At 50.9% G+C, this 27,792-nt stretch overlaps 1 protein-coding gene across 4 annotated transcripts in view; it reads left to right on the top strand.

The window, feature by feature from the left end:
* gdpd5b (glycerophosphodiester phosphodiesterase domain containing 5b) overlaps nucleotides 1-27,792 on the top strand; it is a 158,121-nt gene that overhangs the window by 81,331 nt on the left and 48,998 nt on the right. For all 4 annotated transcript variants that reach the window (XM_078401985.1, XM_078401983.1, XM_078401984.1 and 1 more), the window contains exon 3: nucleotides 21,732-21,835. In XM_078401985.1, the coding sequence (XP_078258111.1) occupies nucleotides 21,732-21,835 (104 nt within the window). The remainder of the gene's footprint in view (nucleotides 1-21,731; nucleotides 21,836-27,792) is intronic.

Below are 27,792 nucleotides of genomic sequence, written 5' to 3'. Positions count from 1 at the left end.
TCCCTGGTAGGCTCCAGTACAAGCTGTTCTAAGAATCCATCTCGAAGGCACTCTACAAACTCTCTTTCCTGGGGTCCATTTCCAACCTGATTTTCCCAGTCTAGATGGGACATGTTGGTCGGTGTGGGCAAGTTGGGCCGAAGGGCCTGTTTCCACGCTGTATCACTCTATGAAGCGCAGTTATAAAAAAAAGTGCAAGGTCCGCAATGGGGTAGGTTGGAAGATCGGGTGTACATTGTCCTCAGTGGGTGTAGGATAGTGTTAATGTGTGGGGATCGCTGGTCGGCGTGGACCCGGTGGGCCGAAAGGGCCTGTTTCCCCACTGTATCGCTAAACTAAACTAAACTAAAGTCACAGTGGCATTCTTGCGATACCCAAGGTATGCAAAGGATCGCCACATAAAGGGCGCTTGCAAAGTATACACAGTATCCGCGCCATGTCCCGCTTCGTTCTCCCCCCTCCACCCACGCGGGCCCCCCCATTGTTCTCCCCCCTCCCTCACGGCGGTCCCCACTCCCCCCCCCCCGCATCGCCCGGCACTCCTTTGTCCCTTCCTCACTTCCACGTCGTCCGTCCGACGCCGACCCAGGCCCCAGCCGTGGGCTCCGCAGGCCGGGGGGCCGATGTCCGGGGGCTCCAGCGACCCACGCCCCCCCCCCCCCCGGCCCCCAGTCGGCCCCTCGGCATGACAGGGAGGGAACAGGGGGAGGGGGGGGGGGGGGGGAGGAACGAGCAGGCGGTGCGGCCCAGCTGGTGTTTATGGCAAACAGCCTGTGTTGTGGCGTCAGTCATTTTTTCCATCTCGGCGGTCTGTCATCAGTGTAGCCCCGATCTTCCCTCTCCTTCCTTCCGGCTGCTCCCCTGAGCCACTCCGACACTCAATCCTTTGGGCTTTTTTAAGTTTCGTTTCGAGTTACAGCGCGGAAACAGGCCCACCGAGTCCGCGCCGACCAGCGATCCCCGCGCACTGACACCACCCGACACCCACCAGGGACAATTTACAATTATGCTGAAGCCTATCAAGCTACAAACCCGTACGTCTTTGGAACGTGGGAGGGAACCGGTGCACCCGGAGAAAACCCACGCAGGTCACGGGGAGTACGTGCAAACTCCGTACAGACAGCACCCGTAGTCAGGATGGAGCCCGGGCGCTATGAGGCAGCAACGCTACTGTTTCGCCACCGTGCCGCCCCAGATCTCTTATCAGCTTGCACATAATCCATAAATTTATAAATCGCAGGAGCAGATTTAGGTCATTCAGCCCATTGTGTCTACTCCGCTTTTCAATCAGGGCTGATCTATCTTTCCCTCTCAACCCCATTCTCCTGCCTTTTCCCCGCAACCTTTGGCGCCCGTACTAATGAGGAATCTGTCAAACTCTGCCTTAAAAATATCCATTGACTTATCCTCTGCTGTCTGGGGCGGCACGGTGGCGCAGCGGTAGAGTTGCTGCCTTACAGCCAATGCAGCGCCGGAGACTCAGGTTCGATCCTGACTACGGGCGCCGTCTGTACGGGGTTTGTACGTTCTCCCCGTGACCTGCGTGGGCAATAAAGAAGTTAGACACGAAATGCTGGAGTAATGTTATCTGGTTCTCGATTCCTCTACTCTGGGCAAGAGTGTGCGTCTGCCTTAGAAGGCAGGAACGGGGTACTGATTGAGAATGATCAGCCATGATCACATTGAATGGCGGTGCTGGCTCGAAGGGCCGAATGGCCTCCTCCTGCACCTATTGTCTATTGTCTATTGTCTACCCTATCTGTTTCTCTCATGATTTTGTGCAAAAGTACAACTGTTGTGCAAAGACTAAAATACCAGAGTGCATGATATTGCACCGTTACAGTCAGAGAAAGTGAAGTAAAGGCATGCGCAAGAGCGGCAATGAGGTAGGTTGGAAGATAGACACAAAATCCTGGAGTAACTCAGCGGGTCAGGCAGCATCTCGGGGGAGAAGGAACGGGCGACGTTTCGGGTCGAGACCCTTCTTCAGACTGAATACCATTGGATTCAAGGTTGTTTTTATTGGGAGATACTAAAGGAATATTACCAAGATTAATTTTAGATAAATATCGGGAAAGATTTCTCAAAATAGCAATAGCAATAGCAAAAAAATGTGTCGTGGTCACTTGGAAAGATCACAATGAAATAAGAATTGCAAGATGGTATGCAGAAATGCGTAGTTGTATCCCATTAGAAAAAGCTACTTATAATCTGAGAAATAAATATGATTTCTTTTTGAAACTTTGGAACCCATACAATTTAAAACTAGGATTAAGAATTGGAAATATTTAATTTCAGGATTGTTTTGATACCCCTTAAAAAGAATTTAATAAGAAATTAGCCGGAAGTGTTTCCTTCTGGTCTCCAGGTTTCCTTCTTTCTACTTTCTTTCTTTCTTTCCTTTTTTAAATTTTTCTTTATCTTTCTTCTTCTCTTTTTTCCTTTTTTTTTCTAACTTGGGGGAGGGGGGTTGTGGGTGGGGAGATAATACAGAACAATACAAGTATAATCGAATTTAAAATGTATAATCAAATTTAGAATGTAGGTACCATCGCGTACTATGAGTTCATACATGTATTTGTTTTGTTAAAATTTAAATAAAATTGATTTAAAAAAAAAGAAGGGTCTCGACCCAAAACATCGCCCATTCCTTCTCTCCCGAGATGCTGCCTGACCTGCTGAGTTACTCCAGCTTTTTGTGAATAAATACCTTTGATTTGTACCAGCATCTGCAGTTATTTGGAGTCTTGGAGTGATACAGTGTGGAAACAGACCCGTCAGCTCAACTACACTAGTCCCATTTGCCTGCGCTTGGTTCATGTCCCTCCAAACCTTGTCCATTCCTACGTTTGGTCGTGCCGATGTATAAGAGACCACATCTTGAGCAATGGATACGATAGATGAGGTTGGAGGAGGTTGGAGGAGGGGAGTGTGCACGTGGGCATTGTTAATTCCAGGAGGCTTTGAGATGTCCCCTCTCTGTTCATTTCAGTTTGTTGGCCTGGAATATCAACCATTAAAGGCTTACAGACTGCTCAAAAATAAAGGAGATTAAAAGAGCTTGGGCACAAAGTGCTTGCAGAGTCGAGAGCATTTGTTGTTTTTACACCAGGGTCGGGGAGAGTGGATGATAAAATAATCTGTGGGGGAGGAGGTGGATTTAAGGGCACTGTAAATCGGGTTGCCACAGATTACTTCCTCGCCAGGTGCAAGCAGCCCTGTTTGTTTGTTAGAGAGCTTAGCAGAGTGAAATGTTTCCAGGACTTTCACGGGAGGTTTATCATCCCAAAATAGACACACAAGCTCCAACAGGAGACGTGAAAGCAGGCAATTGGGACCTTGGCCAAAGAATGAGAGTGAGAGAGAAAGAGAGAGAGAGAGAGAAAGAGAGATACAGAAGCGCAGGGAGGGGGAGAGACCAAAGGAGAGTTGGGGAGAAGGAGAGATGGGGGGACAGAGAGATGGGGGGACAGAGAGATGGGGGGAAGGAGAGGGACAGGGACAGAGAGATGGAGGGAGGAGAAGAAGGGACGGAGGGAGAGAGAGGCAAGGTAGGAGGAGAGAGATACACAGAAGCGGAGGGAGGGGGGGACAGATGGGGGAGACGGAGAACTGGGGAGAAGGGGAGGGAGAGGGGCAGAGAGAGGGAGGGGCAGAGAGATGGGGGAAGGAGAAGGAGGGAGAGAGAGATGGGGGCAGAGAGAGGGAGGGGCAGAGAGAGGGAGGGGCAGAAAGAGGGGGGGGACAGAGAGATGGGGGGGGCAGAGAGATGGGGGGGGCAGAGAGATGGGGGGCAGAGAGATGGGGGGGCAGAGAGATGGGGGGGACAGAGAGATGGGGGGCAGAGAGATGGGGGGACAGAGAGATGGGGGGGGACAGAGAGATGGGGGGCAGAGAGAGGGGGGCAGAGAGAGGGGGGGGCAGAGAGAGAGGGGGGGGCAGAGAGATGGGGGGAAGAAGGAGGGACAGAGAGATGGGGAGGCAGAGAGAGGGGGGGACAGAGAGATGGGGAAGGAGAAGGAGGGAGAGAGAGATGAGGGGCAGAGAGAGGGGGGGGACAGAGAGATGGGGAGGCAGAGAGATGGGGGGCAGAGAGAGGGGGGGACAGAGAGATGGGGGCAGAGAGAGGGGGGGGACAGAGAGATGGGGAGGCAGAGAGAGGGGGGACAGAGAGATGGGGGCAGAGAGATGGGGGGGACAGAGAGATGGGGGGCAGAGAGAGGGGGGGGACAGAGAGATGGGGGCAGAGAGAGGGGGGGCAGAGAGAGGGGGGGCAGAGAGAGGGGGGGACAGAGAGATGGGGGGCAGAGAGAGGGGGGGCAGAGAGATGGGGGGGCAGAGAGATGGGGGGACAGAGAGATGGGGGCAGAGAGAGGGAGGGGACAGAGAGATGGGGGGACAGAGAGATGGGGGGAAGGAGAAGGAGGGGCAGACAGATGGGGGGGGCAGAGAGATGGGGGGCAGAGAGATGGGGGGAAGGAGAAGGAGGGGCAGACAGATGGGGGGGACAGTGAGATGGGGGGCAGAGAGAGGGGGGGAAGGAGAAGGAGGGACAGAGAGATGGGGAAGGAGAAGGAGGGAGAGAGAGATGGGGGCAGAGAGAGGGGGGGGGCAGAGAGAGGGGGGGCAGAGAGATGGGGGGAAGGAGGGACAGAGGGAGGGAGGGAGAGAGAGGGAGGGAGAGAGATAGGGTTGCCAACTTCCTCACTTCCAAATACGGGACAAGGTGACGTCACCGCCCCGCACCCCACGTGACCTCACCCGGCCAGCGGCCACGTGCTCCCGCTCCACCAACGGCGGCCGCCCGCAACCTCCATCAGGCGGCGCCCGGGCCTACATTGTCCAGTGTAGGAAAAAACTGCAGATGCTGGTTAAAATCGAAGGTAGACGTTCCACCAACGGCGGCCGCCGGGGCCGGGAGGCGGGTTGCTAGGCAACCTCTGTTAGGCAGCGCCCGGGCCTCCGGGCCTACACTGTCCGGGCCTACACTGTCCGGGCCTACAGTGCCCCCCAGCCCTAACACGGGACAGGTACGGGACAAACCAATTTAGCCCAATATAGGGGATGTCCCGCCTAATACGGAACAGTGCAGCGTGGGTTCACGAGATTGATCCCTGGGATGGCGGGACTGTCATATGAGGAAAGATTGGAAAGACTGGGCTTGTATTCACTGGAGTTTAGAAGGATGAGAGGGGATCTTACAGAGACGTATAAAATTATAAAAGGACTGGACAAGCTAGATGCAGGAAAAATGTTACCAATGTTGGGGGAGTCCAGAACCAGGGGGCTACAGTCTAAGAATAAAGGGGAGGCCATTTAAAACTGAAGTGAGAAGGAACTTTTTCACCCAGAGAGTTGTGAATTTGTGGAATTCTCAGCCACAGAGGGCAGTGGAGGCCAAATCACTGGATGGATTTAAGGGAGAGTTAGATAGAGCTCTAGGGGCCAGTGGAATCAAGGGATATGGGGAGAAGGCAGGCACGGGTTACTGATTGTGGATGATCAGCCATGATCACAATGAGTGGTGGTGCTGGCTCGGAGGGCCGAATGGCCTCCTCCTGCACCTATTTTCTATGTTTCTAATGTTCAAAGCACTTTGTTGTATTCTCCTTGTTCCGGAAGAAAAACCTCTTTGCTTGTTCATTCAAAGAGTATCTTATTCTGAGCAAGACCATCCCTGGGGCTTTCGAAAGAGCATTAAGGAGGCAGAAATCTATCTGAGAAGCATCCATGATGACAGTAAAGTGCCTGGCCCTTCACCCAATCGATTTTCTGAACTCTTTCTCCATATCGTTCATAATTGAACTCCAAAATAGGATGGCACGTTGGCGCAGCGGTAGAGTTGCTGCCTCACAGCGCCGGAGATCAGGGTTCCATCCCGACTACGGGCGCAGTCTGTACGTTCTCCCCGTTTTCTCCGAGATCTTCGGTTTCCTCCCACACTCAAAAGACGTGCAGATGCGTAGGTTAATTGGCTTGGTATAAGTGTAAATTGTCCCTAGTGTGTGTGGGATGGTGTCAGTGTGCGGGGATCGCTGGTCGGCGCGGACCCGGTGGGCCGAAGGGCCTGTTTCCGCGCTGTATCTCTAAACTAAACTTTAACAAAAAATTAATTGTTCAGTTTATTTTAGAGCTGGAGCGTGGAAACAAGCCCTGTACAAGCTGGAGTAACTCAGCGGGTCAGGCAGCATCTGTGGTGAACATGGATAGGTGGCGTTTCACAGAGTGCTGGAGTAACTCAGCGGGTCAGGCAGCATCTGTGGTGAACATGGATAGGTGGCGTTTCACAGAGTGCTGGAGTAACTCAGCGGGTCAGGCAGCATCTCTGGAGAACATGGATAGGTGACGTTTCGGGTCGAGACCCTTCTTCAGAGTCTGAAGTTGGGCCAAAGAGCCTGTTTCCACGCAGTATCACACTATGACACTTCTTCAGTCACCTATCCATGTTCTCCAGAGCTGCTGCCTGACCCGCTGAGTTACTCCAGCACTCTGTGAAACGTCACCTATCCATGTTCTCCAGAGATGCTGCCTGACCCGCTGAGTTACTCCAGCACTCTGTGAAACGTCACCTATCCATGTTCTCCAGAGATGCTGCCTGACCCGCTGAGTTACTCCAGCACTCTGTGAAACGTCACCTATCCATGTTCTCCAGAGCTGCTGCCTGACCCGCTGAGTTACTCCAGCACTCTGTGAAACTTCACCTATCCATGTTCTCCAGAGATGCTGCCTGACCCGCTGAGTTACTCCAGCACTTTGTGTCCATTGGGTCGGACGGAACTGCAGATGCTGGTTTATGCTGATCATGTTCTCCCCGTGACCTGCGTGGGTTTTCTCCGAGATCTTCGGTTTCCTCCCACACTCCAAAGACGTACAGGTATGTAGGTTAATTGGCTGGGTAAATGTAAAAATTGTCCCTAGTGGGTGTAGGATAGTGTTAATGTACGGGGATCACTGGGCGGCACGGACTTGGAGGGCCGAAAAGGCCTGTTTCCGGCTGTATATATATGATATGATATGATATGATGATATAGTTACTGTTTATTGTCACGTGTACCGAGGTACAGTGAAAAGCTTTTGTTGCGTGCTAAGCAGTCAGCGGAAGGCAATAGATGGTTACAATAGAGCCATTTACAGTGTATAGATAATGATGTGTACATGATGATAGGCACAAAATGCTGGAGTAACTCAGCGGGTCAGGCAGCATCACTAGAGAAAAGGAATGGGTGACTTTTCGGGTCGGGTCCGTACTTCAGAATAGACGGGAACATCACGTATTCTTTTTCTCTAGAGATGCTGCCTGACCCGCTGAGTTACTCCAGCATTTTCTGTCCATCACTTTGTGCCCTGTGTGTTAACCGATGATGAGCGTTTGACAGCAATGGGCCTGTGCTCGCTGGAGTTTAGAAGAATGAGGGGGGACCTCATTGAAACTTACCAAATAGATAAGAGTGGATGTGGAGAGGGTGTTTCAACTGGTGGGGGAGTCAATAGACAATAGGTGCAGGAGGAGGCCATTCGGCCCTTCGAGCCAGCACCACCATTCAATGTGATTATTCTCAATCAGTACCCCATTCCTGCCTTCTCCCCATACCCCCTGACTCCACTATCCTTAAGAGCTCAATCTAGCTCTCTCTTGAATGCATTCAGAGAATTGGCCTCCACTGCCCTCTGAGGCAGAGAATTCCACAGATTCACAACTCTCTGACTGAAAAAGTTTTTCCTCATCTCCGTTCTAAATGGCCTACCACTTATTCTTAAACTGTGGCCTCTTGTTCTGGACTCCCCCAATATTGGGAACATGTTTCCTGCCTCTAACGTGTCCAATCTTATATGTTTCGATAAGATCCCCTCTCATCCTTCTAAATTCCAGTGTATACAAGCCTAGTCACTCCAGTCTTTCAACATATGACAGTCCCGCCATTCCGGGAATTAACCTAGAACTAGAGGTCACAGCCCGATAGAATTAAAGGACGTTCCTTTAGGAAGGAGATGAGGAGGAAATTCTTCAGTCAGAGGGTGGTGAATCTGTGGAATTCTTTGCCACAGACGGCTGTGGAGGCCAAGTCAGTGGAGATAGATAGATTCTTGATTAGTACGGGTGTCAGGGGTTATGGGGAGAAGGCAGGAGAATGGGGTTGGGAGGAAGAGATAGATCAACCACAATTGGATGGCGGAGTAGACTTGATGGGCCGAATGGCCTAATTCTGCTCCTATCACTTATGACCTTATGGTAGACACACAATGCTGGAGTAACTCAGCGAAGGTATTTATTCACAAAATGCTGGAGTAACTCAGCGGGCCAGGCAGCATCTCTGGAGATAAGGAATGGGTGACGTTTCAGGTCGAGACCCTTCTTCAGACTGATGTCAGGGGAGGGGAAAGAGAGGGGCCGACCTTCGATTTAAACCAGCATCTGCAGTTTTCTTTCCTATGCTTCTGACCTTAACTGGCGCCTGCAGTTCCTTGATTTTAGCAACCCACGTCTTTGGGATGTGGGAGGAAACCGGGGCACCAGAGGAAGCCCACGCAGTCACAGGGAGAACGTGCAAACTCCACACGGACAGCAGCTGAGGTCGGGATCGAACCGGCGTACAATGTCCGGGCGTACAGTGCCCGGGCCTACAGTGTCTGGGCCCTACAGTGTCCGGGCCTACAGTGTCCAGGCCAACAGTGTCAGGGCCAACAATGTCTGGGCCAACAGTGTCCGGGCCCACAGAGTCCGGGCCCACAGTGGCCCCCTGTACTACAGTGTCCGGGCCTACAGTATCCGGGCCTACAGTGTCCGGGCCTACAGTGCCCCCAGGGCCTAATACAGGACAAGAGCGGTCCCGTACTAACCAATTTAGCCCAAAATATGAGGATGTCTCCCAGCTAATACAGACAGTTGGCAGCCCGAAACTATCATCGATGTTGTGTCTGGTTTTAAGCTGGATTGCCAAATATTTAGTGCTTTAGACTTTAGAGATACAGCGTGGAAACGGCAGAGTTGCTGCCTTACAGCGTCAGAGATCCGAGTTTGATCCCGACCACGGGTGCTGTCTGTACGCAGTTTGTACGTTCTCCCGTGACCTGCGTGTGGTTTCTCCGGGATCTCCGATTTCCTCTCACAGAGAGTTGTGAATTTGTGGAATTCTCTGCCACAGAGGGCAGTGGAGGCCAATTCACTGGATGAATTTAAAAGAGAGTTAGACTAGAGCTCTAGGAGCTAGCGGAATCAAGGGGTATGGGAGAAGGCAGGCACAGGTTACTGAGTTGTGGACGATCTGCCGCGATCGCAATGAATGGCGGTGCTGGCTCGAAGGGCCCAATGGCCTCCTCCTGCACCTATTTTCTATGCTTCTATGTTTTGGCATACACTGGGGACAATTTTTCCATTTTTACACCAAGCCAATTAACCGACAAACGTGCACGCCTTTGGAGTGTGGGAGGAAAGTGAGATCTCGGAGAAAACCCACGCAGGGTCACGGGGGAGAACGTACAAGAACTCCGTGCAGACAGCGCCCGCAGTCGGGATCGTAACCCGGGTCTCTGGCGCTGTGAGGCAGCAACTCTACCGCTGCGCCACCGTGCCGCCTCGGAGAGTGGTTGAGAAGGAGTTAGTTTTTATACCAGGGCAGGGATTTGGCTCGATGCCTGCAAACAGAGCTGCCAGAAGTTCCACATTTTAATCCCATTTTAATTACAATTTGTTCCTGTTCTCGTTTTGGTCCAAGTCATGTTTAATAACTACTGCACACAGTACTAGCCCACACGATCAGACTGCTTGGATTTTTAAAAACATCTTTGTTTTCATGTTGAAAGTATTTAAAACATTTACACTTTCAGGTGATTTTTTATCCTGAATCACCCCCCACCCCCCTCTCTTTCTTTCCCACTCTCTCCCCCCTTTCTCCCCCCTTTCTCTCCCCCCCTTTCCTCTCCCCCCCCTTTCTCTCACCCCCCCTTTCTCTCACCCCCTTTCTCTCTCCCCCCTTTCTCTCCCCCCCTTTCTCTCCCCCCCCTTTCTCTCCCCCCTTTCTCTTCACCCCCCCCTTTTCTCTCACTCCCTTTCTCTCTCCCCCCTTTCTTTCTCCCCCCTTTCTCTCCCCCCCTTTCTCTCCCCCCCCTTTCTCTCTCTCCCCCTTTCTCTCCTCCCTTTCTCTCTCCCCCCTTTCTCTCACCCCTTTCTCTCTCCCCCTTTCTTTCTCCCCCTTTCTCTCCCCCCTCTTTCCTCTCCCCCCTTTCTCTCCCCCCCCCCTTTCTCTCTCCCCCCTTTTCTCTCTCCCCCCTTTCTCTCTCCCCCCCCTTTCTCTCCCCCCCTTTCTCTCTCCCCCCCTTTCTCCCCCCTTCTCTCTCCCCCCTTCTCTCTCCCCCCTTCTCTCTCCCCCTTCTCTCTCCCCTCTTCTCTCTCCCCCTTTCTCGCCCTTTCTCTCTCCCCCTTTCTCTCTCCCTCTCTCTCTCTCTCCCCTCTCTCACTCTCTCCCCCTCTCTCCCTCTCCCTCTCACTATCTCCCTCTCTCACTCTCTCCCCCTCTCTCCCTCTCCCTCTCACTATCTCCCCCTCTCTCACTCTCTCCCCCTCTTTCTCACTCTTCCTCTCTCCCCTCTCTCTCTCCCCTCTCTCTCTTCCCCCTCCCCCACTCTCTCCCCCCTCCCCCACTCTCTCCCCGCCCCCCCCACTTTATCTTGCTGCCCCCCCCCACTCCCCCTCTCTCTCTCCCCCCAGTCCCTCCCATTCCCTGCACACCACCCATCCCCTGTGTTGCCCTCTCCCTTGCCCGCTCCCGCTCCCTCTCCCTCTCTCACCCTCCCCCTGTGACTGTCTGCCTGACACTAACCCACTGGCTGTGACTTCGAGCAGCCGGCACCAGTGATTACAATGCCTTCCCCACCCCCAGGCCTTGCCAGCGTCTCACTGCCACCCTGCCACACACGGCACCCTCACCCTGACACCTCACTTTCCTCTCCATTTCAGGCAGACTGTCGTTGTTCTCGGGAGACTGAGTGATTACAGTGTTTAGCTCGCGCTACAATTGCAGGCTTGTGGCTTACCGACCGTACCTTGTGTAGCTGAGAGACTCCAAACATTAATGTGTGGGAAGGAACTGCAGATGCTGGTCTAAACACATAGAAACACAGAAACATAGACAATAGGTGCAGGAGGAGGCCATTTGACCCTTCGAGCCAGCACCGCCATTCATTGTGATCACGGCTGATCGTCCACAATCAGTAACCCGTGCCTGCCTTCTCCCCATATCCCTTGATTCCACTAGCCCCAGAGCTCTATCTAACTCTCTTTTAAATCCATCCAGTGAATCGGCCTCCACTGCCCTTGTACACCAGTCACTGAAAGTAAACATGCACGTATAGCAGGCAGTGAAGAAAGCCAATGGCATGTTGGCCTTCATAACGAGAGGATTTGAGTATAGGAGCAAAGAGGTCCTTCTGCAGTTGTATCGGGCCCTGGTGAGACCGCACCTGGAGAATTGTGTGCAGTTTTGGTCTCCTAATTTGAGGATGGACAACCTTGCTATTGAGGCAGTGCAGCGTAGGTTCACCAGGTTAATCCCCGGGATGGCGGACTGTCATATGAGGAAAGATTGGAAAGACTGGGCTTGTATTCACTGGAGTTTAGAAGGATGACAGGGATCTTATAGAAACGTATAAAATTATAAATGGACTGGACAATCTCGATGCAGGAAAAATGTTCCCAATGTTGGGGGAGTCCAGAACCAGGGGCCACACAGTCTAAAAATAAAGGGGAGGCCATTTAAAACTGAGGTGAGAGAGAAACTTTTTCACCCAGAGAGTTGCGAATTTGTGGAATTCTCTGCCACAGAGGGCAGTGGAGGCCAATTCACTGGATGTTTTCAAGAGAGAGTTAGATATAGCTGCATATATTCAATCTTGGCTCCCTCTCAACCCCATTCTCCTGCCTTTGCCCCATAACCACTGACACATCCCGGGCGCTGTCTGTCCGGATTTTGTACGTTCTCCCCGTGACCTGCGTGGGTTTTCTCCGGGTGCTCTGGTTTCCTCCCACACTCCAAAGACAGTTTTGCCGGTTAATTGGCTCCGGTATAAATTGTAAATTGTCCCGTGTGTGTGCGTGCGTGCATGTGTGCTCGGTGGGCCGACCAGCCAGTTTCTGCGCTGTATCTCTAAACAAAACTAAACTGACCTCTAAACCAAACCGTTGCAGGTTAAGTATGTTTTTTGAGAGGATATCGGTTTAAGATGAAGAGGGGGAAAAGATTCAGTAGGAATCTGAGGGGTAACTTTTTCACGCAGAGGGTGGTGGGTGTATGGGACGAGCTGCCAGAGGAGGTAGTTGAGACTGGGACTGTCGCAACGCTTAGGAAGAGAGAGCAGATGGCAGATGAGAGACTGTGAATCAAGAGCCGTGCCAAGTAGTTGCCAAGGTATTGGCCATCACAGAAGCCGATGCCAACGTACTCCTCCAGAGCAGCTGAATGTGATGAGGGGAGGGGAGGGATGGGAAGGGTGGTACAAGGGGGGTTCACCTAGAGGGTGCCCCGACCCGTTGGGGTGGACGGCTTAGGGTTGCCAACTGTCTCGTATTAGCCGGGGCATCCCATATTTTGGGCAAAATTGGTTTGTCCCGTACGGGACCGCCCTTGTCCCGTATTAGGCCCGGACACTGTAGGCCCGGACACTGTAGGCCCGGACACTGTAGGCCCTGGACGCTGTAGCATGGACACTGTAGGTCCGGACACTGTAGGCCCGGACGCCACTGTAGGCCCGGACGCCGCTGTAGGCCCGGAGGCCGCTGTAGGCCCGGACACTGTAGCCCCGGACACTGTAGCCCCGGACACTGTAGGCCCGGAGGATGCATAGCAACCCGCCTCCCGGCCCGGGCGGCCGCCATTGGTGGAGCGGGAGCACGTGGCCGCTGGCTGGGTGGGGTGTGGGGCGGTGACGTCACCTTTTGTCCCTTATTTGGGAGTGAGATAGTTGTCAACCTTAACTTGGCTAGAGAAGGGAGCCAGCATTCTGTTCACCTGATGGCTTCTCAGCAAGACCCCACTAAACCTGCGGAACACATGACACAGGGAAGTCATGGTACGATGCACCAGGCAAGGCTGCCATCTGGTCAAAGATAGACACAAAATGCTGGAGTAACTCAGCCGACCGGGCAGCATCTCTGGAGAGAATGGGTGACGTTTCGGGTCGAGACCCTACTTCAGGCTACAGATGCTCCTCGACTTAAGATATTTCGACTTTACGATGGTGCAAAAGTGATATACATTCAGTAGAAACCCTACCTCGAATTTTGAATTTGATTTTTTCCCGGGCTAGGCTATGATGTTAAGTAGGTTAGGCTAGGCTACGATGTTTGGTAGGTTAGGTGGCTATGATGTTGGTAGGTTAGGTGGCTATGATGTTCGGTAGGTTATAGTATAGGAGCAAAGAGGTCCTTCTGCAGTTGTACAGGGCTCTAGTGAGACCGCACCTGGAGTACTGTGTGCAGTTTTGGTCTCCAAATTTGAGGAAGGACATTCTAGCTATTGAGGGCATGCAGCCTAGGTTCACTAGGTTAATTCCCGGAATTGCGGGACTGTCGTATGTTGAAAGACTGGAGCGATTAGGCTTGTATACACTGGAATTTCGGAGGATAAGAGGAGATCTTATCGAAACGTATAAGATTATTAAGGGGTTGGACACGTTAGAGGCAGGAAACATGTTCCCAATGTTGGGGGAGTCCAGAACCAGGGGCCACAGTTTAAGATTAAGGGGTAGGCCATTTAGAACGGAGATGAGGAAAAACTTTTTCTGTCAGAGAGTTGTAAATCTGTGGAATTCTGTGCCTCAGAAGGCAGTGGAGGCCAATTCTCTGGATGCTTTCAAGAGAGAGCTAGATAGAGCTCTTAAAGATAGTGGAGTCAGGGGGTATGGGGAGAAGGTAGGAACGGGATACTGATTATAGACAATAGGTGCAGGAGGAAGCCATTCGGCCCTTCGAGCCAGCACTGCCATTCAATCTGATCATGGCTGATCATTCTCAATCAGTACCCCGTTCCTGCCTTCTCCCCATACCCCCTGACTCCGCTATCCTTAAGAGCTCTATCTAGCTCTCTCTTGAATGCATTCAGAAAATTGGCCTCCACTGCCTTCTGAGGCAGAGAATTCCACAGATACACAACTCTCTGACTGAAAAAGTTTTTCCTCATCTCCGTTCTAAATGGCCTACCCCTTATTCTTAAACTGTGGCCCCTTGTTCTGGACTTCCCCAACATTGGGAACATGTTTCCTGCCTCTAACGTGTCCAACCCCTTAATAATCTTATACGTTTCGATAAGATCTCCTCTTATCCTTCTAAATTCCAGTGTATACAAGCCTAGTCGCTCCAGTCTTTCAACATACGACAATTAACCTAGTAAACCTACGCTGCACGCCATCAATAGCAAGAATATCCCTCCTTGATACCAAGCCAATTAACATAAATACCTGCACGTCTTTGGAGTGTGGGAGGGAACCGAAGATCTCAGAGAAAACCCATGCGGGTCACGGGGAGAACGTACAAACTCCGTACAGACAGCGCCCGTAGTCGGGATCGAACCCGGGTCTCCGGCGCTGTGACGCAGCAACTCTGCCGCTGCGCCCATTGATTTCATGCTAGCCCTTTGGCTATTTAAAAACTTCTCGATCCGAGGAATCGCTATCACCAACAACCGAGCCCTTGGGTTTCCTCCCACCTCAGTTTTAAATGGCTTCCCCACAGTCTAAGAATAAAGGGGAGGCCATTTAAAACTGAGGTGAGAAAAAACTTTTTCACCCAGAGAGTTGTGAATTTGTGGAATTCTCTGCCACAGAGGGCAGTGGAGGCCGATTCCCTGGATGAATTTAAAACAGAGTTAGATAGAGCTCCAGGGACTAGCGGAGTCAAGGGATATGGGGAGAAGGCAGGCACGGGTTACTGATTGTGGATGATCAGCCGCGATCACAATGAACGGCGGTGCTGGCTCGAAGGGCCGAATGGCCTCCTCCTGCACCTATTTTCTATGTTTCTACATTTCTCTGTTTCTCCCACACTCCAAAGATGTACAGGTTTGTAGGTTAATTGGCTTGGTGTTAAAATGTTAAATTGTCCCTAGTGTGTGTGGGATAGTGTTAGTGTGCGGGGATCGCTGGTCGGCGCGGACTCGGTGGGCCGAAGGGCCTGTTTCCGCGCTGTATCTCTGAACTAAGCTAAACATGGGAACCTCTGAATGAGACCACGATAAGGGAAACAGCATTATCGCCAGAGACTGTGAGAGTGGGAGAGAGTTGTTCTCAGACAGATGGGGACTCAGCAGTTCAGCTGCTATTTAACCAGCTGATCTTAACATCAAAGGGCAAATGATTTATTCATGAACACATTGGATCAGTAAAGCTGTACAGGTGCTCTTTAGTCAGAGGGTGGTGAACCTGTGGAATTGTGTGCCACACAAGGCTGTGGAGGCCAAGTCAGTGGATATTTTTTAAGACAGAGACAGATAGATTCTTGATTAGTGTGGGTGCCTGGGGTTACGGGGAGAAGGCAGGAGAATGGGGTTAGGAAGGAGAGATAAATCAGCCGTGATTGAATGGCGGAGTAGACTTGATGGGCCGAATGGCCTAATCCTACTCCTATTCCTTATGGTCTTACGACCCTTCAGCCCAGCATTCCTACACTCTGAGCTGCGATCACCCCGAACACTATCCTACATGCACTGGGGACAATTTACATTTTTTGCAGAAGCCAATTAACCTACAAACCTGCACGTCTTTGGAGTGTGGGAGGAAACCAGAGCACCTGGAGAAAACCCAAGCAGGTCACGGGGAGAACGGAGTCTAAACTCCGTACAGACAGCACCCGTGGTCAGGATCGAACCTGGGTCGCTGGCGCTGTAAGGCAGCGAATCTCGCCGCGCCACCGTGTAGCCCAGAGTTTTTCACCCTAGTGCATGTGACAATAACAAAAATCGCCACCTACTGACCAACTTACGTCGAGATAATTTAGTCAAGTCAAGTCTATTTGTCACACACACATACAAGATGTGCAGTGAAATGAAAGGTCAACCACAGTCCAGCAATGGAGCAATAAAAATAAGCAATTTCACAACCACAAACCAACACGAAATTTAAAAAAAAGAAACATCCATCACAGTGAGTCTCCTCCAGTCACCTCCTCACTGTGATGGAAGGTCTTTTCTCTTCCCCTGCCGTCTTCTCCCGCGGTCAGGCTGTTGAAGTTGCCACGTTCCAGGACGGTGAATTGTCTTATGTACCAGTGTGGGAACACTAACATTCTCGTGTGCTGTAGCTTTACAATTTAATTAACTCAATAACAAGGGAGGCATGGTGGCGCAGCGCCGGAGACCCGGGTTCCATCCCGACCACGGGCGCTGTCTGTGCGGAGTTTGTACGTTCTCCCCGTGACCTGCGTGGGTTTTCTCCGAGATCTTTGGTTTCCTCCCACACTCCAAAGACGTGCAGGTTTGCAGGTTGATTGGCTTGGTATAATTGTTAATTGTCCCTAGTGTGCGTAGGATAAAATAATAATAATAATAATAATAATAGTAATAATAATAATAATAATAATAATAATAATAATAATAATAATAATAATAGTAATAATAATAATAATAATAATAATAATAATAATAATAATAATAATAATAATAATAATAATAATAATAATAATAATAATATTATTATTATTATTTATATAGCACTTTTCATACAATTGAACGCAGCCCAAAGTGCTATCCACAAAAACAAACACATGTCTAAACAAAAATGGTATTTCAATCAGTAAGGATTTAGGCTGTTGTATCGGGCCCTGGTGAGACCACATCTGGAGTACTGTGTGCAGTTTTGGTGTCCTAACTTGAGGATGGACAACCTTGCTATTGAGGCAGTGCAGCGTCGGTTCACCAGGTTAATCCCCAGGATGGCGGGACTGTCATATGAGGGAAGATTGGAAAGACTGGGCTTGTTTTCACTGGAGTTTAGAAGGATGAGAGGGGATCTTATAGAGACGTATAAAATTATAAAAGGACTGGACAAGCTTGATGCAGGAAAAATGTTCCCAATGTTGGGGGAGTCCAGAACCAGGGGCCGCACAGTATATGTAGATTTATATAAAAATATAAAATGTAAAATGTAAAATTGAGAGTGCAAAAAGACAAACGAAGTAAAAATCAGTTAAAAGCTTAATTAAAAAGATATGTTTTTAACTGCAGTTTAAAAACGTCAACTGACTGAGTGTCTCTCATCGCCCAGGATAACGTTAGTGTGCGGGGATCGCTGGTCGGCGCAGACTCGGTGGGCCGAAGGGCCTGTTTCCGCGCTGTATCTCCAAGCTAAACTAAACGTTAGTTAGTCCATGTGGGATAATGATTTCCCACTATCCATGCTCAAAATGGAGTGGGTGAGCTGAAGGGCCCAATTCCATGCTGTGTCTTTCAATCAATTCAATCAGTAAGCTAGGGTGCTGTCCAATTCACCTCTACCCCATTGCTGACATTGGACTTTGCTCCATTGGAGGTTTACTAGGTTAATTCCCGGAATGGCGGGACTGTCATATGTTGAAAGACTGGAGCGGCTAGGCTTGTATACACTGGAATTTAGAAGGATGAGAGGGGATCTTATCGAAACATATAAGATTATTAAGGGATTATTCACAAAATGCTGGAGTAACTCAGCAGGTCAGGCAGCATCTCGGGAGAGAAGGAATGGGTGACGTTTCGGGTCGAGACCCTTCTTCAGACTATTAAGGGGTTGGACACGTTAGAGGCAGGAAACACGTTCCCAATGTTGGGGGAGTCCAGAACCAGGGGCCACAGTTTAAGAATAAGGGGTAGGCCATTTAGAACGGAGATGATGAAAAACTTTTTCAGTCAGAGAGTTGTAAATCTGTGGAATTCACGGCAGTGGAGGCCAATTCTCTGAATGCATTCAAGAGAGAGCTAGATAGAACTCTTAAGGAGGGTATGGGGAGAAGACAGGAACGGGGTACTGATTGAGAATGATCAGCCATGATCACATTAAATGGTGGTGCTGGCTCGAAGGGCCGAATGGCCTCCTCCTGCACCTATTGTCTATTGTCTATTGGACTTTGTCTTTGGAACTGATGCGCTACAATGCGGATAACTATATTCTCCACTATGTCCCTTCCATTTGCTCTTGTACCTATTGTACTTGAATTTGTATTTATGTGTAGTATTATCTGATCTGTTTGGATCGCATGCAAAACAAAGTTTAGTTTAGAGATACAGCGCGGAAACACGCCCACCGAAGCCGCGCCGACCAGCGATCCCCGCACACTAACACTATCCCACACACCAGTGACGATGTACAATTTTTACCGAAGCCAAATTAACCTCCGAACCTGTACATCTTTGAAGCTTTGGAGGAAACCGGAGCACCCAGAGAAAACCCACTTGGTCACAGGGAGAGCGTACAAACTCCGTACGGACAGCACCCGTAGTCAGGATCGAACCCGGGTCTCTGGCGCTGTGAGGCAGAGACTCTACCGCTGTACCACCGTGCCGCCTAAAGCTTTTCAATGTAGCCCAGTACGTGTGACAATAATAACTGCGTTCTCGATACTCAGTATCGCCACCTACTGACCAATCTACGTCAAGATAGTTTAATTGTCTTATGTACCAGTGTGGGGAAACTAAAATTCTCTTGTGCTGCAGCTTTACAATTTAATTAACTTAATAACAAGGTGGCGCAGCGGTAGAGTTGCTGCCTCACAGCGCCAGAGACCCGGGTTTGATCCCGACTACGGGCGCTGTTTATACGTTCTCCCCGTGACCTGCGTGGGTTTTCTCCAAGATCCTCGGTTTCCTCCCACACTCCAAAGACGTGCAGGTTAATTGGCTTGGTGTAAGTGTAAATTGTCCCCATAACTTTTTCAGTCAGAGGGTTGTAAATCTGTGGAATTCTCTGCCTCAGAAGGCAGTGGAGGCCAATTCCCTGGATGCTTTCAAGAGAGAGCTAGATAGAGCTCTTAAGGATAGCGGAGTCAGGGGTTATGGGGAGAAGGCAGGAACGGGGAACTGATTGAGAATGATCAGCCATGATCGCATTGAATGGCGGTGCTGGCTCAAAGGGCCGAATAGCCTACTCCTGCACCTATTGTCTATTGTCTATTGTCCCTAGTGTGTGTAAGTGTGTGTAGGATAGTGTTAATGTGCGGGGATCGCTGGCTGGGTGCGGACTGAAGGCCCTGTTTCCGCGCTGTATCTCTAAATTAAACTAAACGCACAAATAAGTGTACAAGAATCAATAGTACAATGAATTAATCATCTATTCCTTCCATAGATGCTGCCTGACCCGCTGAGTTGATCCAGAGCGTTGTGTTTTACACAATATTCCAGCATTTGTAGTTCCTTGTGCCTCCAATAAACAGTAACACGAGGCTGGCGGAACAAATTTCAGTTAGTGGTCAGCTGGTAGAGTCGCTGCCTCGCAGAGCCAGACACCCGGGTTCGATCCTGACCACGGGTGCTTTCAGTGAGGAGTTTGCATGTTGTCTCTGTGAACCGTGTGGGTCTCCTCCGGGCCCAATACTGGACACGCTACTACAAACGCGTAGTTTTGGAGGTTTGGAGGGATATGGACCAAACGCGGGCAGGTGGGACAAGTATACGTGGGGCATGTTGGGCTGAAGGGCCTGTTTCTGTGATGCATGACCAATGACAATAGACAATAGGTGCAGGAGGAGGCCATTCAGCCCTTCGAGCCAGCACCGCCATTCAATGTGATCATGGCTGATCATTCTCAATCTGTACCCCGTTCTTGCCTTCTCCCCATACCCCCTGACTCCGCTATTCTTAAGAGCTCTATCTAGCTCTCTCTTGAATGCATTTAGAGAATTGGCCTCCACTGCCTTCTGAGGCAGAGAATTCCACAGATTCACAACTCTCTGACTGAAAAAGTTTTTCCTCATCTCCGTTCTAAATGGCCTACCCCTTATTCTTAAACTGTGGCCCCTTGTTATGGACTCGCCCAACATTGGGAACATGTTTCCTACCTCTAACGTGTCCAACCCCTTAATAATCTTATACGTTTCGATAAGATCCCCTCTCATCCTACTAAATTCCAGTGTATACAAGCCTAGTCGCTCCAGTCTTTCAACATACGACAGTCCCGCCATTCCGGGAATTAACCTAGTAAACCTACGCTGCACGCCCTCAATAGCAAGAATATCCTTCCTCAAATTTGGAGACCAAAACTGCACACTGTACTCCAGGTGCGGTCTCACTAGGGCCCTGTACAACTGCAGAAGGACCTCTTTGCTCCTATATTCAACTCCTCTTGTTATCAAGGCCAACATTCCATTGGTTTTAGAGTCACACAGCTTGGAAACAGGCCCTTCGGCCCAACTTGCCCATGCCGACCAACATGCCCCATCTACACTAGTCCCACCTGCCTGCGTTTGGTCCACATCCCTCCAAACCTGTCCTATCCATGTGCCTGTCCAAATGTTTCTTAAACGTTGGGATAGTCCCAGCCACAACTACCTCCTGTGGCAGCTCGTTCCACACACCCACCACCCTTTGTGTGAAAAAGCTACCCCTCAAGATTCCTATTAAATCTTTTCCCCTTCACTTTGAACCTATGTCCTCTGGTCCTCGATAACCCTACTCTGGGCAGGAGACTCTGTGCATCTACCCGATCTATTCCTCTCATAATTTTACAGACCTCAATAAGATCACCCGTTATCCTCCTGCGCTCCAAGGAATAAGAGTCCCAGCCTACTCAACCTCTCCCTGTACTGGGCAAGAGACGCTGTGCATCAACACGATCTATTCCTCTCATGACTTTATACACCTTGCACACCAGTATTTTGACTGGGAAGAAGCCAGTCTTAAACCTGTTGATAAAGGTTATCGGGCTCCTGTACCCTCTGTAACCCTCAATGGTGTCAGATTGGGTAAAAGGGGAAGTGCAATGAGACCTGGGTGTCCTTGTACACCAGTCACTGAAAGTAAACATGCAGGTACAGCAGGCAGTGAAGAAAGCTAGTGGCATTCATAACGAGAGGATTAGAGGCCATAATGAGGAGCAAAGAGGTCCTTCTGCAGTTGTATCGGGCCCTGATGACCACACATCTGGAGTATTGTGTGCAGTTTTGGTCTCCTAATTTGAGGAAGGACATCCTTGCTATTGAGGCAGTGCAGCGTAGGTTCACGAGGTTAATCCCCGGGATGACGAGACTGTCCTTGAAGGAAAGATTGTAAAGACTGGGCTTGTATTCACTGGAGTTTAGAAGGATGAGAAGGGGATCTTATAGAAATGTCTAGAATTATAAAAGGACTGGACAAACTTAGATGCAGGAAAAATGTTCCCCATGTTGGGGGAGTCCAGAACCAGGGGCCACACAGTCTAAGAATAAAAGGGAGGCCATTTAAAACCGAGGCGAGAAGAAACCTTTTCACCCAGAGAGTTGTGAATTTGTGGAATTCTCTGCCACAGAGGGCAGTGGAGGCCAAATTACTGGATGGATTTGAGAGAGTTAGATAGAGCTCTAGGGGCTAGCGGAATCAAGGGATACGGGGAGAAGGCAGGCACGGGTTACTGATTGTGGATGATCAGCCATGATCACAATGATCACTGGCTCGAAGGGCCGAAAGGCCTCCTCCTGCACCTGTTTTCTATGTTTCTATGTCCTTGTAACCCATGGAGTGTGCTAATGTATTCTCTCTCTCTCTCCCTCCCTCTCTCTCTCTCTCTCTCTCTCTCTGTGCTGGCAGTGGGAACAGTTTTGGTTCGCCATCCTCTCCATCACGTTCTTCCTCTCACTGATCTGGTTTTACTTCTGGTGGGAAGTGCACAATGATTACAATGAGTTCAACTGGTAAGTCGAGTGGGCTTGTTCAATGGCGGCACGCTGACTGGTGTGGCACGGTGGCGCAGCGGGTAGAGCTGCTGCCCCTCGGCGCCGGAGACCCGGGTTCCATCCCGACCACGGGCGCTGCCTGCGCGGAGTTTGTACGTTCTCCCCCGTGACCTGCGTGGGTTTTCTCCGGGCGCTCAGGTTTCCTTCCCACACTCTCCAAAGACGTACAAGCTCGTAGGATAATTGGCTTCGGCTAAACAAAAACTGCAAATTGTTCCCGAGTGTGTTAGGTTTTTCCCTCTTCCCTGACTCTCAGTCTGAAGAAGGATCTCGACCCGAAACGTCACCTATCCATGTCCTCCAGAGATGCTGCCTGACCCGCTGAGTTACTCCAGCACTCTGTGAAACGTCACCTTTCCATGTTCTCCAGAGATGCTGCCTGACCCGCTGAGTTACTCCACAGAATTCTCTGCCACAGAAGGTAGTTGAGGCCAGTTCATTAGCTATATTTAAGAGGGAGTTAGATGAGGCCCTTGTGGCTAAAGGGATCAGCGGGTATGGAGAGAAGGCAGGTACAGGTTACTGAGCTGGATGATCAGCCATGATCATATTGAATGGCGGTGCAGGCTCGAAGGGCCGAATGGCCTACTCCTGCACCTATTTTCTATGTTTCTATGTTTCCAGCACACTGTGAAACGTCACCTATCCATGTTCTCCAGTGATGCTGCCTGACCCGCTGAGTTACTCCAGCACTCTGTGAAACGTCACCTATCCATGTTCTCCACAGATGCTGCCTGATCTGCTGAGTTACTCCAGCACTTTGTGTCTCTCTTCGTCTATTTTGTGGTGGAGCAGACAAAATGTGCAGGAAGGAACTGCAGATGCTGGTTTACACCGAAGATAGACGCAAAATTCTGGAGCGACTCAGCGGGTCAGGACAGCATCTCTGGAGGACGGGAATGGGTGACGTTTCGGGTCGAGACCCTTCCTCAGACTGAGAGTCAGGGGAGTGGGGAAATTAGTGATATGGAACACGAATGAACAAAGCAGGATTCTGTGTTCATCTCTCCAGTTTCTCTCTAAAAGCAGGAGTTCATTTTGCGGGCGATTTTCTGATTGTGGGCTCGGTGAAGGCAGAGGGAGGTGCAGATGCAGTAATAATTAGGTGTACAATGGAGTGATGGGACAATTGTCGTGGAGAGCAAATCTTCCCTTCGCTTGGGTTGATAATTACGTGGTGCCGCAAAGAGGCATGTGTCCGCCTCTGAATGTCCCCGTGAACCTTTTGCCATTTAGTCAAGGGTGTTTAATTGGCATTTGTACCAAAATGGAACCATGAAATTCTAACTTGCAGCAGCACAACATGCATGTAAACACAGCCTTTAGTTCAGTTTTAGAGATACACCGCGCAAACAGGCCCTTCGGCCCACCGGGTCCGCGCCGACCAGCGATCTCCGCGCATATTAACACTATCCTACACACACACACACACACTCAGGCTGGATAGAGCTCTTAAGGATAGCGGAGTCAGGGGGTATGGGGAGAAGGCAGGAACGGGGTACTGATTGAGAATGATCAGCCATGATCACATTGAATGGCGGTGCTGGCTCGAAGGACCGAACGGCCTCCTCCTGCACCTATTGTCTATTGTGGGACAATTTTACATTTATACCAAGCCAATTAACCAACAAACCTGCACGTCTTTGGAGTGTGGGAGGAAACCGAAGATCTCGGAGGAAACCCACGCAGGTCACGGGGAGAACGTGCAAACTCCTGACAGGCAAGGATCGGACCCGGAATACTTTTCTTATGAACAGGCCAGTAGGGCGGTCACGGTGGCGCAGCGGTAGAGTTGCTGCCTCACAGCGCCGGAGACCCGGGTTCGATCCCGACTACGGGCACTGTCTGTACGGAGTTTGTACGTTCTCCCCGTGACCTGCGTGGGTTTTCTCCAAGATCTTCGGTTTCCCCCCGCACTCCAAAGACACAGAAACATAGAAAATAGGTGCAGGAGGAGGCCATTTGGCCTTTCGAGCCAGCACTGCCATTCATTGTGATCATGGCCGATCATCCACAATCGACACGACGTACAGGTTTGCAGGTTAATTGGGTTGGTATGAATGTAAATTGTCCCGAGTGTGTGTAGGATAGTGTTAGTGTGCGGGGATCGATGGTCGGCGCGGACTCAGTGGGCCGAAGGGCTGTTTCTGCACTGTATCTCTAAACTAAACTAAATGGGAAAAAAACAATATTCAATGGTTCAACGGTGTTTTATTGAGACATGTACGAAGTGCATGTGCCCAGTGAAATTCTTTCCTTATAAACAACCCAGTAGAGTGTTGCTATACCCAAGCACATGTTCAGAAATAGTCCACTGGCCCCGCATGCAAGAGGCGTCAGGTTTTGTCGCCATTTTCCAGGTCCAGTCCATGTAGGGGTTGCCAACTATCTCACTCCTAAATACGGGACAAGGTGACGTCACCGCCCCGCGCCCCACATGACCTCACCCAGCCTGTGGCCACGTACTCCCGCTCCACCAATGGCGGCCGCCCGGGCCGGGAGGCGGGATGCTACGCAACCTCCATTAGGCGGTGCCCGGGCCTCCGGACCTAAACTGTCGGGGCCTAAACTGTCGGGGCCTAAACTGTCGGGGCCTAAACTGTCGGGACCTAATCTGTCGGGGCCTAAACTGTCGGGGCCTAAACTGTCGGGGCCTAAACTGTCGGGGGCTAAACTGCCGAGGCCTAAACTGCCGAGGCCTAAACTGTCGGGGCCTAAACTGTCGGGGCCTAAACTTTCGGGGGCTAAACTGCCGAGGCCTAAACTGCCGAGGCCTAAACTGTCGGGGCCTAAACTGTTGGGGCCTAAACTGTCGGGGCCTACAGGGTCGGGGCCTTCAGCATCAGGGCCTACAGTGCCCCCCGGGCCTAATATGGGACAAGGGTGGTCCCATGTGGCACAAACCAATTTAGGCCAAAATATGGGATGTCCCGGCTAATGCGGGACAGTTGGCAACCCTAAGTCCATGCTCTGGGTCTCATGGAATGGTGCCCGATCCAGGCGAGCCCCAGGCTGCTGCAGGGCCTCCAGCCGTCACCTTCCTTGGAATGATGAAAGAATGGATCGACTCGGCTTGTGGCAAATGGTATGTTGGCCTTCATAGTGAGAGGATTTGAGTACAGGAGCAAGGAGGTACTACTGCAGTTGTACAGGGCCCTGCGGAGACCGCACCTGGAGTATTGTGTGCAGTTTTGGTCTCCTAGTTTGAGGAAGGACATTATTGCTATTGAGGGAGTGCAGCGTAGGTTCACCAGGTTAATTCCCGGATTGGCGGGACTGACATATGATGAAAGAATGGAGCGACTGGGCTTATATTCACTGGAATTTAGAAGGATGAGAGGGGATTTTATAGAAACATATAAAATTCTTCAGGGATTGGACTGGCTAGATGCAGGAAAAATGATCCTGATGTTGGGGGGGAGTCCAGAACCAGGGGTCACAGTTTAAGAATAAGGGGGTAGGCCATTTAGGACTGAGATGAGGACAAACTTTTTCACCCAGAGAGTTGTGAATCTGTGGAATTCTCTGCCACAGAAGGCAGTGGAGGCCTTAATTCGGTGGATGTTTTCATGAGAGAGTTAGATTTAGCTCTTAGGGCTAAGGGAATCAAGGGACATGGGGTGAAAGCAGGAACGGGGTACTGATTGTGGATCATCAGGCATGACCACATTGAATGGCGGTGCTGGCTCGATGGGCTGAATGGCCTCCTCCAGCACCTATTTTCTGTGTTTCTATGTGTGGGTGGAACAGCGGACCCACGTCCCTCTCCTCACCAGTCCACACTTGTTCCCCGATGAGGGTGGGAGCCTCCCGCGGCCTCGATCCTCGCGTCCCCTGGTCACCGGCTCGCCCTCCTCTCCAGTCTCTGGTCTTCGGGGGACGGGCAAGGGGCCGGATCGGGGGGCTCCCCCTTTGCAGGCCGCGGGGTTCTCCGAGCGCAGGCCGGATCCACGCCGGGTCTTCCTTTCGGCCGTGGTCCAGCTGTCTATGATCCACATCGGGTCTTCCTTTCAGCCGCGGTCCAGCGATCCATGACCCACATCGGGTCTTCCTTTCAGCCGCGGTCCAGCAGTCCATGATCCGTGTCGGGTCTTCCTTTCAGCCACGGTCCAGCGGTCCATGATCCATACCGGGTCTTCCTTTCAGCCACGGTCCAGCGGTCCATGATCCACGCCGGGTCTTCCTTTCAGCCGCGACACCCTGTGGGGACCTCCAGCAACACATGGCGCCCTCTCCTGGGGATTGAGGACGAGTGCAAGACCAAACAAGAGCCTGAAGTCCCTGGATTGCAGGAAGGAAATGCAGATGCTGGTTTAATCTGCATTTTGTGCCCAAGAAAGGACGTTCCTTTAGCAAGGAGATGAGGAGGAATTTCTTTAGTCAGAGAGTTGTGAATCTGTGGAATTCTCTGCCTCAGAAGGCAGTGGAGGCCAATTCTCTGAATGCATTCAAGAGAGAGCTAGATAGAGCTCTTAAGGATAGCGGAGTCAGGGGGCACGGGGAGAAGGCAGGAACGGGGTAATGATTGAGAATGATCAGCCATGAGCACATTGAATGGCGGTGCTGGCTTAAAGGGCCGAATGGCCTCCTCCTGCACCTATTGTCTATTGTCAGGGCTTATGGGGAGAGGGCAGGAGAATGGGGTTGAGAGGAAAAGATAGACCAGCCATGATTGAATGGCGGAGTGGACTTAATGGGCCAAACGATCTAATTCTGCTCCTATCACTTATGATCATGGAAAAGGCAGCCAGCATCATCGGAGAACCACACCGCCCTGGCCAAGCTCTTAGGGCTAGCGGAATCAAGGGATACGGGGAGAAAGCAGGAAGGGGGTACTGATTTTGGATGATCAGCCATGATCATATTGAATGGTGGTGCTGGCTCGAAGGGCCGAATGGCCTGCTCCACCTATTTTCGATGTTTCTGCTCTATCCAGGCCTTTCATTATTCTTGCTTTTTGTCACAACTTGTGGCAAAGTCACAACCTCACTTTGTGAGGCAGCGCCTCCTGCAGGTCCCTTCGATGGTGGGGAGGTCAGGCCCAGTGATGGACCAGGCAGTGCCCACCACTCTTTGTAATCGCCTTGGCAACCTCGAGTCGGCCTTCTCTTGCATCAGTAACCTCTCCCCTGGGTTGATGTTTTGTGGTCCAGGAGTCAAACTGTCAATAGACAATAGACAATAGGTGCAGGAGTAGGCTATTCGGCCCTTCGAGCCAGCACCACCATCACATTGAATGGCGGTGCTGGCTCGAAGGGCCGAATGGCCTCCTCCTTTGTCTATTGTCTACTGTCAATGTGATCATGGCTGATCATTCTCAATCAGTACCCCGTTCCTGCCTTCTCCCCATACCCCCTGACTCCGCTATCAAGAGCTCTATCTAGAATTGGCCTCCACCGCCTTCTGAGACAGAGAATTCCACAGATTTACAACTCTCTGACTGAAAAAGTTTTTCCTCATCTCAGTTCTAAATGGCCTAGCCCTTATTCTTAAACTGTGGCCCCTGGTTCTGGACTCCCCCAACATTGGGAACATGTTTCCTGCCTCTAACGTGTCCAACCCCTTAATAATCTTATATATTTCGATAAGATCCCCTCTCATCCTTCTAAATTCCAGTGTATACAAGCCCAGCCGCTCCAGTCTTTCAACATATGACAGTCCCGCCATTCCGGGAATTAACCTGGTGAACCTACGCTGCACGCCCTCAATAGCAAGAATATCCTTCCTCAAATTTGGAGACCAAAACTGCACACAGTACTCCAGGTGTGGTCTCACTGGGGCCCTATGTAGGTATGTAGGTTAATTGGCTGGGCAAATGTAAAAAAATAATAAATAAATTGTCCCAGGTGGGTGTAGGATAGTGTTAGTGTGCGGGGATCGCTGGGCGGCGCGGACCCGGTGGGCCAAAGGGCCTC

The sequence above is a fragment of the Rhinoraja longicauda genome, chromosome 7 (assembly GCF_053455715.1).
Source record: "Rhinoraja longicauda isolate Sanriku21f chromosome 7, sRhiLon1.1, whole genome shotgun sequence".
Lineage (NCBI taxonomy): Eukaryota > Metazoa > Chordata > Chondrichthyes > Rajiformes > Arhynchobatidae > Rhinoraja > Rhinoraja longicauda.
This window is presented reverse-complemented; position numbering and strand designations above follow the sequence as displayed.